The sequence below is a fragment of the Lottia gigantea genome (genome assembly GCF_000327385.1).
Source record: "Lottia gigantea unplaced genomic scaffold LOTGIsca_64, whole genome shotgun sequence".
NCBI classification, from domain to species: domain Eukaryota; kingdom Metazoa; phylum Mollusca; class Gastropoda; family Lottiidae; genus Lottia; species Lottia gigantea.
This window is the reverse complement of record NW_008710179.1, coordinates 1199505-1213169: the sequence shown is the minus strand read 5'-3', so window position 1 is coordinate 1213169 and position 13665 is coordinate 1199505. Positions and strand designations below refer to the sequence as shown.

Genomic DNA, 13665 nt, shown 5'->3' with positions numbered 1-13665 from the left:
GGGAGGCGACTTAACATTAAATCGGAGTCTATTTCAATACCATAGATCGTAAGTCTCGTTGTGGGCCATACAGTTTTTTCAGGTTAAGAGGCAGTCCAATAGATGCCGCAAGAGAGGAAAAGTTATTAAGGGACTGCAAACACAATTCTGATCCTGCTGGACCAGCTAGAAAGAAATCGTCTATCATATGGCTAACATGAGCACCATGTTTATTGGTCATAACCCAGTGCAAAGGTGAACAAATAATACTCTTAAAGGGAGGTGCTGAAAAGGGGCCCCTAATCCGACCAGCAAAAGACTCTTTTTCTAATTTCTGAACGAATGCCTCTTCATTTTGATGACAAGAATTATGATTTTTAGACACACGGAATTTCTTTCGCCATTAAACGGAATCCGAAAACCTTCCTGGAAACCACGCACTAGGAAGTCTCGTTCTATAGAATCATAACCATCAAGAACATTATACAATTTATGAGGATTTATCGGCGTTGGTAGCCTGTGGCTGTGTGTTTTGTTTGCGAGAGGCACGAAAAGAATTATTCGAAGATTGGATTCGTTCAGAATCGTCCTGATTAAAAACTCTTAGATACATCTGTTCTAAAACACCTAAAACGAGGATGCTTGCCACCACACTTCAGACAGAGATGATTGTACGTACATTTTGTACGCGTACAACCGTTTTTCGGATTAAAGGCGTAACACATACGTTTTTGCTTTGGAGGTTCGATATTTTTTGAGAACGGGCTCCGTAAAGTGTTGTGGCACGCAGCCAAAGTTCAGAATGCATAATTCCCCACTGAAGTGGCTGAGACTGCATGTGATTTCTAAAAGATGAATCATAAAATAAAAATGCCTTTTGGCCATAAGATTTACTCAAATCCTGTATGAGTGCAGAATAGGCTAAAAGCCTCGAATACGAATTTTGATATTTCTGCAAATATATATCCATGAAAATGTGGAATGATTTGAGCCAATTTTCTATGTTTAGCACCTTTGAAACAATCTTTAGAAGTTTGTCATTTCCAGAGTTTTCAATATCGATATTGAATCCTTCAGATGGTCCTTCAGGCAATAACGAGGAAAATTCTACAAAAACTTTCTGCCAAATACAGGATTTGAGCTTATCTGACACATGGGCAGATATACCCAGATTATAAGAAAATATAGGGTTAGAAGTAGAGGGATTGTTCCCAATACTCAAATCAGAAGTACCTGATATATTCCCATCCGAAGATAGGGTAGACGGTATATCTTCAGATGATACAGCCCCCGCTTGTTGATTGGATACCACTTCACTAACTGCCGAAGTTTGAAGAAGACCATGGTTTGAAAGTTTATTAAAGAGTTTATCCACAATTCTATCCTCGGCTTCTTGGGAGAGACTGCATACATGAAGTCCACCATCATCAACTGTAGATCCACCAACAGAACTACTAGATCCTTCAGCGATGTTACTAGATCCACCATTTGACCTTTTCTTCTTAGAATTAGTACTCAAAGGTAATCTGGATTTCCTTTTAGTTTTAGAAACTCTTGGATTGGTTGGTGCCGACATCTAGATACTTCTGAAAAATAGTTGATTTCAGCATGAATTCTCTTGAAGACAAACGATGCACCGATGTACATAATCAGCATTGTGGCCTTAGTAGAAGAATCCACACCGCCATATCTGCAACTGGATTTGCGCCCACATAATTCAAATTTCTTTAGGCCTTTGAAAAGTGGCTTGCTTCAACAAAGTCACGATTAAAAAGGCCTAATATGGGAAGTAACTCTGATATTCCTATAATTGAACACGGGGACGTAACTCAATAACGATAGTTTCCAGACTACACAAATGTAATTATATTCCATAATTATGTATATGTACAAAAATATGATTAGAAACAAATTAAGCGAAAAAATGGACTGATTTGTATGTTTTTAGTTATGGAATTATGAATTTGGTTTTTGCTTTTTCTTTATAATTGAATATAAATTTTCAGTTTTATTCAATATTTAAAGCTATTTATCTCGTGACCTTTTATCTCTTATGACCTTGAGTTTCATATGGCTGAATGAAATAAGACAATATATCTTCCCTATTGGTATTTTGATTGTTTGTTTTCGACTTTAACTTCCGGTTTTAAAGGCGATTGAAAATAGTGAAATTTCTTTTAAAGAGCTCTAGCAACGAACCTATTCAAGTTAAGAGTATAAGACAACAATTCTCACAGAAATTAAATGTACGCACCGAGAGCTCTCCAGTGATATAAATATCATGCAGACCTTACATGCAAATCCAAAATCCTATTTACTTAACATTGTGCAATTATTGTTTATTAAAGATGGGTTTCCTTATATTTAAGTTTCAAATTAAGAAAACTATTTGATTAATTGGTGTTTCTAATGACTTATCATGTATTTTTAAACATAGCATTATGTTCTTATTGCATATAATTAAAAGTTTTAATCAATCATGTATTTACGTCTGGATAAACAAAAAAATAATTTTTGACTTTTCTTGAACGGTCAATGCTGGAAATTCTCTTCTAAATTAGCTAGAGACAAACTGATATTTCTCCAAGTCATAAGAACACCTATACTTTCTCCTCAAATAAGTATTAGCATTTTCATTTTCATAAATAAAATAAGGGAACCAATCTTTAAGCTAAGCAATTACTTGCTATAGCCCATGAATAACAAACAACATACAATAAATAATAACCAAACATTGACACACTATGATAAGTCACATAAATATACAAATTATGTAAAGTATATGCACTAATGACAACTTGTAAATAAATCGAAGAAAACAATCTAAATATAAAAGTTTATGCATGTTTGCACGAGGACAGCCATTGAATAGATAGGATAAATAATTGTAAAGAGTTATTAGTTCTATTTATTAGCTGATTGCGTAACTTATAAATAACCTGGAATATATGGTTTTAATAATAAGTTTTTTTTATTCTCTAAATGACTTTGGATTAAGTATCATTTTCATTTTATGTAAGGTTTTTAATTTTTCATAAAATCTATGTTTACTTAATGCTACTAGGTTAGACGACCAAATCTGATAAAATACTGATCTTAGATACGAGTTTTGATTTCTATAAAATTAAAAAGTTGGGGTTGTGAAAATAAATTTGAAGTAAAACCTGTTTCATCAAACAATTTTCTAATATACGAGTCCAAATTGTGTTTACCATTGACCAACCTTTTTCTTTCTTTTATTTCATCAAACTTGGTAAGCAAATATACAATCAAATTCCAAATTTGATGGATATAGTGAAAATTGAGTTGAGCGCATGCGCATTACCAAAACTCTTATTTCTTATCTAAATTTCATCAAACTTGGTATGTATGTGTATAATCAAAGTCTGAAATTGGTGGAAATATTCAATTTTCGTAGTGCGCATGCGCATTTGTATAATCAAATTCCGAATTCGAAGGAAATATTGATTTTATGTTTAGCGCATGCACATCATTAACTTTCTTCTTGTATAGACAGTTTCCGAATTGCAGGGATATATTGGAGCTTGTGCAGTGGTCTAATCTTCCCACCTTCGTATGTACCTTTTTGTCGTAACACTCCCTGCATCAATACTGTTAAGGGAACAGTTCTAGTATTCTGAATATTTCAGGGTTATCATATTTCAAAGGATTTTCTGTACATATTGATAATGAATTATGTTATCAACATACTGGTAATTCAAACCCTACTAATGAATTCTCAATAGAATGTAGTAGAACTATAACTGGTCGTTATGTTAATATCAGTAATATTAGACCTGGTGAGATTTATCATCATTTCAGTTTATGTGAAGTGGAAATCTATGGTAGGTTTTGTTTTTCTAACTCTTGAAATTAAATATTCCAAATCTTATTTTTAATCATATTATTGTGACCAATTTTTCTTGTGACCAAGTTACCTTCGCACCATATTTCTATAAACAATTTGCCTTGTGGCCATATTACTATGACTAAATCACCATGTTACCATATTACACCTGACCTGTGACCGGATTACTGTGAATATATTTATTGCCTTAATCTTTACAGTTTGTTCACGAGGAACGTATGGTTCAGAATGTAATAATTTCTGTCATTGTTCTAACTATGATAAATGTGATGTTAAAACTGGTCAATGTCCTAATGGTTGTCAGATAGGATGGGATGGTGATAGCTGTAATACAAGTAGGTTATTTAAAAACCAGTCAAAAATTTATTCTAAATTCTTGTAGTTACGCGGAAATTTTGATGTTAAACATTCTTATATCTTCAGCAATTATTAAGCTGTTTCTACCATGTATACAAAATAATTCATTGTCCGCCTTTAATCTTTAATCATCATCCATCTCTCATTCCAGCAACTATAATTATGATGATTTTGGAACAAGATTGATTAATTATGTAGAATATGTGAAGATTGCAGGATAGAATATTACGAACTTCTTATTTCTGATTATGTATCTAGAAAATTGAAAATGATTGATGTACATTTGTCACGTCTTAGTTTAGAGCTGGAGCCGCGGTGGTTCAGTGAGTTAGACGCTTGCTCGCTAACCTGAAGGTCCAGGGTTCAATCCCGGCATAGGTCGAGATAATACCTTCGGATTTTTCAACCCGGCTTCCCCCTGTCAGTGAGGGGCTGACATGGAAAAGCGTCTAGTCGTTCGGATGGGACAATAAACCGAGGCCCCGTGTGCTACAGGCTGTGCACGTTAAATATCCCTCGACAGTTGGAAATCGAAAAAGATCAGGTTAATGCCGCTGTCCTGGCAAAATTTCCCTCATTGCACCCTGCATGGCGTTGCCCGTCTTCATTAGCCCACATGGTGCAGAAAGGTAGGACATAAAACTCTATTCATTTCATTTCATTTAGTTTATATGATGATTATAAATGTTAATTTCAGAATGTGAAGGAAGTTATGGTGAGAATTGTAATAAACAATGTTCAGATAGAAACTGTCTAGATCAATCATCTTGTAATAATATAGATGGTAAATGTATTGGTGAATGTCAGGCTGGTTATAGATCAATCGACTGTACACAACGTAAGTATCACATATCTTACATGAATCCTAATAATTAGTAATATGGGTTCCAAAGTTCACGTTTGATAAGCAGATAATGTTTGGTCAAATTAAATGTATTAAATCGTCTGTAAAAACTGACAAAAATATGCGTTTGTCACCATTCCAAACTACATTTATGACATTTGTATAGAACTGAAAAAGTTTTCTAGAAAATCTAGAAAACCTGGAAGTCAAATTATAATCCCCCTCCCCCCCCCCAAACGGCCTTCATGGTTACTTATAAAGATAACTAAATTACATTATAAATTGGTCACAATTATGATTATGATTGGTCAATGCATGTGTTTGTCTGATTTGTCAAGGATGTGCTGATGGTTATTATGGTTTTGACACTGGTTGTAATAAATTATGTTCAGAGAGAAATTGTAGGGTTACAACATCATCATGTAACCAAATAAATGGATCCTGCGATCTGTTTGGATGTAAAAATGGCTATCAGGGTACTGATTGTACTACTCAAATTTACGAAGGCCTTGTTTACATATGCACACATTTTTCTGAAAAATTTTAACGAATAATGTTCCGAATTCTATCTGTTTTTTCCTGCCTCAATTGTCTATGATTTTTTATTACTCTTTTAAGATAGCAAATTCCAAATAGACTATAGTTGAGATGGTATGAAGAGTTGCATCCACCATACTAGGTTCGTCAACTCTGCATTACAATCTAATTTTTAACTTAATTGGTCAACGTATTCCTTCGTTTTCAGCTGATGAAAGGAAATTAAGTAGTTTGGAATCTGGAGTTATAGGAACAGTAATTGGTATTTTAGTTGGTTTTCTAATAGGAGTTCTTGTTGATCGGTGTTGGGTAACGAGGCTTTTAGCTTTTAAACGCCGTTAATTCTATGGATTTGAAGCCGCAAATTTCGATGGTGAGCTATGAAAACTATTACAGATTAGCTTAGCTAAAACAATTACAGTTTCTGAGACTAAGGTACGATCGATGAAAACGCCTGGTTTGTCTTCCATTAAAGTTAAACGTCTGGATGTGTAAACTTAATATCCAGGCCAATATTAAAATTGTCCATATCAGTTTTTAACGATAAAATATATAATATTGGTAAAATGTAAATAACAACTAAGAGAATATAAGGATTTTGAAATAATAATGTTTGCTGCATGTTATTGCTTTTTTGTCACATTTTCATTGTTCACAGGATTATTTCTTTAAAGGACGACAATCTCTTTCAGATATTTAAATGTCTATAGATCTAATCGTTTTGTAGGCTGTATTTAAAAAAAACTGAAACAAGGTTGGCTATCGTCTAATTTGAAAGTCACAATTTAAATGTTTATGGTCGGCACCACGATAGCACTAACAATAATTTGTATGTTTCATCAATTCAGACTTGCAGCTGTTGGTTTTTATTTTTTTACAAATATTATCAAAGATTATATCCCTGAACTGTGAAATTTGTAGTAATCTCAATTTTTCTATTGTGTCGACTCAAGGGACAATCTGTAAAAGTGTATGTTTTTTGCTTTATATTGCTATTATATTTATATTTTTATTTATGTATAGGACACTTGTATTTGCAATTTGCAGTTATCTGTGTTTCTGCGTTGCTGAAATTATTGAGTAAAAAATCTATAAAGACATGGAGGTGATACACCTAAAGTATTAATAAGATTTTCAACTCATTCAAAATGTTAAAACCAGTTAGACCTCGAATTCGTGAATATCAAGACTCAAAGACCTAGCTTCGCAGGTTAGTTCAAATCAGATCCAATGTAACGAAGACCATTTCGACATGACTGAGTTCTTGAGATTACTTTTCGGCCGGAAGAACCAAAAAATGGTATGTAAGGGATTTTTATATCGAAGTGTAAAAGATTTTAAAACAATTTAACAATTCACCTTATCATAAGAAAGAGTAAAGGATTTTATTTCATATAAAAGATAATATACGACTAATGACAGTTTTTTTTAATGAATAATATTTGGTTGTACAGTAACAATAACCAGTATGATATATTCAACCTTCAGTCCTACACTTTATTTTATCTTTTTGGGATGATACTGAACAATATTATCATGTTTGTCTCGGTTTAAATGATATATACCAAACATTTACAATTCAATTATCTTTAATAATAAACTATACAAAACATTTTCAATTCAATTATCTTTACTAATAAACTATACAAAACATTTTCAATTCAATTATCTTTAATAATAAACTATACAAAACATTTTCAATTCAATTATCTTTAATAATAAACTATACAAAACATTTTCAATTCAATTATCTTTACTAATAAACAATACAAAACATTTTCAATTCAATAATTTTTAATAATGAACTATACAAAACATTTTCAATTCAATTATCTTTAATAATAAACTATACAAAACATTTTCAATTCAATTATCTTTAATAATAAACTATACAAAACATTTTCAATTCAATTATCTTTAATAATAAACTATACAAAACATTTTCAATTCAATAATCTTTAATAATGAACTATACAAAACATTTTCAATTCAATTATCTTTAATAATAAACTATACAAAACATTTTCAATTCAATTATCTTTAATAATAAACTATACCAAACATTTACAATTCAATCATCTTTAATAATGAACTATACAAAACATTTTCAATTCAATTATCTTTAATAATAAACTATACCAAACATTTACAATTCAATTATCTTTAATAATAAACTATACAAAACATTTACAATTCAATTATCTTTAATAATAAACTATACAAAACATTTACAATTCAATCATCTTTAATAATGAACTATACAAAACATTTTCAATTCAATTATCTTTAATAATAAACTATACAAAACATTTTCAATTCAATTATCTTTAATAATAAACTTTACAAAACATTTACAACTCAATCATCTTTAATAATGAACTATACAAAACATTTTCAATTCAATTATCTTTAATAATGAACTATACCAAACATTTACAATTCAATTATCTTTAATAATAAACTATACAAAACATTTTCAATTCAATCATCTTTAATAATAAACTATACAAAACATTTTCAATTCAATTATCTTTAATAATGAACTATACCAAACATTTACAATTCAATTATCTTTAATAATAAACTATACAAAACATTTTCAATTCAATTATCTTTACTAATAAACTATACAAAACATTTTCAATTCAATTATCTTTAATAATAAACTATACAAAACATTTACAATTCAATCATCTTTAATAATAAACTATACGAAATATTTTCAATTCAATTATCTTTAATAATAAACTATACAAAACATTTTCAATTCAATTATCTTTAATAATAAACTATACAAAACATTTTCAATTCAATTATCTTTAATAATAAACAATACAAAACATTTTCAATTCAATAATCTTTAATAATGAACTATACAAAACATTTTCAATTCAATTATCTTTAATAATAAACTATACAAAACATTTACAATTCAATTATCTTTAATAATAAACTATACAAAACATTTACAATTCAATTATCTTTAATAATGAACTATACAAAACATTTTCAATTCAATTATCTTTAATAATGAACTATGCAAAACATTTTCAATTCAATTATCTTTAATAGTAAACTATACAAAACATTTTCAATTCAATTATCTTTAATAATGAACTATACAAAACATTTTCAATTCAATTATCTTTAATAATAAACTATACAAAATACAATTATTACATATATATAAGAAAATATATAAATATCAACAATTTAGCTTTCTTCTGTAACAAACTGTTTCTATAGAAGCAATTCTGTTATCATAAAAAAGCCAATGAAGAATTAGTATAGACGATTGAACGGTGACCATAAGATATCACGATAATTTTCTACTGCCATTACTGCTGTTAATAATTTATTACTAATATAGACCTAAAGATATCAAATGTAAAATTGAACAGAAAATTGTATGTAGTTGAGAGAACAACGCCGGGGAAAAAATCTGCGTAATTTCAAACTTTTTCAACGGACAGTTAGTTTGAGAAATAGAAAAACTTTGGACATCGTCGTATGAACCGTTTTAAACTAAGCACACTACACTTCGTTTGTGGGCGTGGAAATAAGATTTATGCTATTTGAATCTGTCACAATGGAATTCCAGTGTCTTTTACTTTCTCCACATCTTCCTCGACTTCAGAAATGTGTAAAGCTTCTGATTCAATCTCATTCATATATTCAGCACTGTCTCCATAAACTTCTTCAGCTGCCTGGCCATCTACATTGTCGTCATCAGCTTCCAATGGTGGTGCTGAACGGAGAGTTGAGGTAGCAGTCATTGTTTCGTCATTTCTCTGCATCACTTCAAAATTCTCATACATGTTCCCATCTGATGGAGATAAAATTTTAAATACATGCATGGTAAGTGGTCTGAAATTTGGATAATTGAAATCGGGATCCTACATTGAAGTATATTAGACCTCCTAGTATATTGCACATTACCAATCATTTTCATGCGAGTTACAGTCAAAAAATATTTTCAAGCTAGTTTTCCAAAACAATTGATATCACTGCGACAAGAGTTATCAGTACATAATTCGAGCTCATGTATAATGTATTACATTTTTGATAAATTTAAATGATCAACCTGTTTTTTTATTCCTTTTAATAGCTCCCCGAATTTCGCCATCTTTGTCAGGCCGTAGTGATCGTCTTCTCCGCCTATGGAATAATATTTTATAGTAATGGACGCAATGATTTCTATACAAGTATTTGCTTTAATCAATATGATGCTATGAAAATCTGCGCGAGTTCATTTAAGGATTGTTTTAAAAGTATAACATAGTTATAGACAAATTTGTATCAAATTGAAGTTTGACAGGTTGAACGAGGTTGAAATAGCAGCATTTTTTAAATTTCAATATCGAAAGTAATCACTGTATTCGCTAGGAACTACTGCTATGCGGTGATTCACATACGACATATTTCACTTTTTATTTTGAATTAAAAACATATGAAAATAATTTTTAATTAACAATTACAGGATCTATTACTTATGAATTAACAACTTTAAATATTGAACTCACCAAATTATAAACGATATTACAGCAATGGCAACCAATAGGACAACAGCAACTGTCAGAGAGATGGTTGTAGTTTGAGAGTTGTCACCTGGAAAATTAAACATTGGTTATAAAATAGTACAATATATATCAAAAATTACAGGCGAATCAAACTTAATCAAATGTGTTAAGATTGACGAATCGTTCTGGTTACTTTGATGTTTTATACCATAGTAATTTAAACTACGTCATGATTTATTTTGGAATGACAATAAAATTAATGTATTAAAAAAAGTGCATGCAGCATGTGCGAATTTACAGGGTATGTTTTGAAAATATAAATCTTCAAGTGGAACAAGGATAACTCTCCCTCCATTGACATTAATGGAAAACAAAACTGAATTTCCAATATTAATAAATAAATGAAATATAATCTTTGCCAATGGGAGAGAGTACATAAACAAGATGTCTGCTAAAATATGCAGAGCTGGCTATTCTTACAATTCCTCTCACAAGGCCTTTTTGCACAGAGTAGAGCATTATATAATTTAGTGGTCAGGAACATTTGTTGCATAACAATTTCTTCAGATCATGACTGACAAGTGGAGTCATTCTCTATCAATTTGCATTTTAATCTGATAGTTTATCAAATTGAAATGTGTTATATTGAAACATAAAACGGTATGTTCAACCTGAAATGGACGCCGTCTCAAGAGAACAATCTAGTCCACGAAAACCTTCGTAGCATCCATTTTCACAGGTACCATTTATTTGATCACATGTTGAATTGACACCTTTACAATTTCTTTCTGAACATAATTTATTACAACCAGCACCAAAACCATAATAACCATCAGAACAACCTAAAGAATCCCTAGAATCATTATTTTATTATATGCCCTAGCATGGTTTCACATCAAGGTAGTAGTAGCTCTGGGAATTACAGGGTAATTTTCCAACAGAATCGTTTCACAATCATCACCAGGCGTCATCACCAGTCGTCCAGCTTTATCAGCTATGACCATAATTTATGGCCAAAGGCGTACCAGAGCAGTCGTAATATTCAAAAGGGTTACAAAGAGGTCGACGGGCTGGAAACCTCTTGTGTTTTGTAATGTTTCACTCCTAATTTAAGAAAGAAACAACCTTTTTATGATGGATAACAACGTGGGTTCGTGGGGATCACTTTCACAAGCTGGTGTTAAAAATTTAATTACGGCCTGAGAGACCAGATAATAGGCAAACTTACGAAAAAAAATTTAAAAATACAGATGTTTGAAAAACACAGGAAAGTTAACTAACGCACAGTAGGCGTACGATAAATAACTTTTATGCTCTATTGAAGATTATAATGTGTAACTAATCTTCATGTTAAGATAAAAATAAAATCAAACATCTATGGTACCTGAAATAATACAACATAAAATATATGAAACTTACTGTTTACATTAACCATTATTCCAATAAACATACAACACAGTAATAGGCACTCCATATTTAGCTAGATCAGAATGACAAAGTCGATATGTTAATGATGTAAAGCCGATATGCTTCTTATGATTAAGAATATACTATGACAGGGACATAAAATAAATTAAATAAGGGTTCATGCAGCAAAATACATTATGAAATTTAACATAATTAAATCTGCTTTCCGAATGAATAGTTATCGAGAACACGTTAAGATTTTATATCCGTTGTATATCTATAATCGGGGGCACTTCTTGTATTCCGTATTCCTATTTAAAATACGTCTGTGGTACCAGTTTTGATCAAATACCATACTCAAAGACTATACTCCAAATAATATTATACCATGTATATGTGGTTTTAATACCATGTGGGGGGTACTTCTTGCTTCACAACTTCACTAGTCTATTAATAAATCTTATCAGTTATCTTACGTGTTCGATCAGTTGATATAAAAAGAAATACAATTCAGAGGTATAGTTTTACACAATATTTGAAGTAAAGGTATTATATCCTGTATTCTGATTTTTTAACACCCTATGAAGATATTTCTGGCTTCATAATATAAAGATTATAACATAACAAAAAGACATTATAAATGATAAAACCTTCTTCAAAAAGAACTTAACCCTTTCTTTCGACGACCATACGTCAATTCATACAATCATGCTCCGTGAAATCGAAGTAAAATAAAAACGCTCAGTGACATTTTTTTCTATGCTACAACATTTATGAGCAAAACTTTGAAATCGTTGACTGTCTTCGAAAAACGCGTTGTTTTGAGTCACACGATTGTTTTCGAGACGATGTATCGCAGATATACTTTTGGGTAGGACAAGGGAACTGTTTTTATACGCCCACATGAAATGCCCTTTTTCTTGAACTGCTCGCAAACACTCTAGAAGGCGCAATTCTTGACGAATTTAGATGAAACTTGGTATGAATGTTTGTAATGAAGGATGAACCCTATCGAAAATCAGATAGATAGAAAAAAAATTAGTATGAGTTATTGCCCTTGTTCTTGAAAATACGTTCAATTTTTAGCATGAAGGCAAAACGCTTTAGAATTCAATTAATGACAGATTTTGACGAAACTTGGTGTGAGTGTTTGTCATCACCCAAGGATGAACCCTAGTGAAAATCAGAAAAAAATCGATACTAAGTATGAGTTATTGCCCTTGTTCTTGTTCAATTTGTAGCCGCAAACAATCTAGAAGGCAAAATTCTTGATGGATTTTGACGAAACTCCGTGTGAGTGTTTGTTATCAACCAATTATCTATCGAAATTCAGAAGAATCGAAAAATATTTAGTATGAGTTTAGTTTTAGCCTGTAAACTCTCTAGAAGTCAAAATTCTTGACAGATTTTGACGGAACTTGGTAATATTATTCAGTATTGCCTCAAAAAGTTCAAAACAGGTGTATGACTGAAGGTTGAATATTTCATACTCTTAATTGTTCCCGTACTGCCAAATATTTTTTTATTTCCACTCTTGGGTGGAACTTTTAGATTTAAAAGAGGATAAGTGAATATATGAGCAATTTGATAATTCCAGTTGTTGCAGAAACTATCAATCGTTGTTTTGTAAAGTTGTTGTTTTCACAATCAGTTTACGGTTGTTTATTTTTCTTTTGTTGTTTGTTGGGTATTAGATACGCCTGACTGTAGTTGACTTTTTTGAATGAAGCGAACTGAACCAAACATGTCAGCCCCCATGAAGTAGAACACATTACATTTTTAATTGTTTTCTAATGTTAGGGAAAGGTTCTTGAAGAAGTTTGTAAGTTATTCTGCTGTTAAAATAGAACTATCGGCATTCGTATAACAATTTTATGTTCAAGTTAGTCCAAGACATCAATTAATTACCAGTTCGTAATATCTATTAGAATCAAGTGTCAATTGAACATTTTCGTTATGAGTTTTTGTGGAATTGCACTAATTGCAGATACCACAGATGTCTGACTGAAAATTGGAATGGTGCAAATTGATACTATCACATATTTTTTTAGAAAACCTCTTTACAGTCCCTTTAATACAACAATCACGTTGGAAAACATCTCTATTTCATTTTCAGATCTTTTATGAGGCACCAAGAATACAAATAATACATC

General features: G+C 30.9%; 2 protein-coding genes across 2 annotated transcripts; one reads left to right on the top strand and one right to left on the bottom strand.

Annotated features, from left to right (window-relative positions):
• Positions 1–306: 306 nt before the first annotated feature.
• Positions 307–1555, bottom strand: LOTGIDRAFT_167233 (hypothetical protein; the record flags this gene model as incomplete). Its single annotated transcript, XM_009064705.1, has 2 exons — positions 307–434; positions 1213–1555. 2 exons carry the CDS (start codon positions 1553–1555, stop codon positions 307–309), a joined length of 471 nt encoding a protein of 156 aa, XP_009062953.1.
• Positions 1556–3293: 1738 nt separating this feature from the next.
• LOTGIDRAFT_167232 (hypothetical protein) lies at positions 3294–5927 on the top strand (the record flags this gene model as incomplete). Its single annotated transcript, XM_009064704.1, has 5 exons — positions 3294–3342; positions 3630–3824; positions 4048–4182; positions 4902–5042; positions 5794–5927. 5 exons carry the CDS (start codon positions 3294–3296, stop codon positions 5925–5927), a joined length of 654 nt encoding a protein of 217 aa, XP_009062952.1.
• Between the last annotated feature and the right edge of the window lie 7738 nt (positions 5928–13665).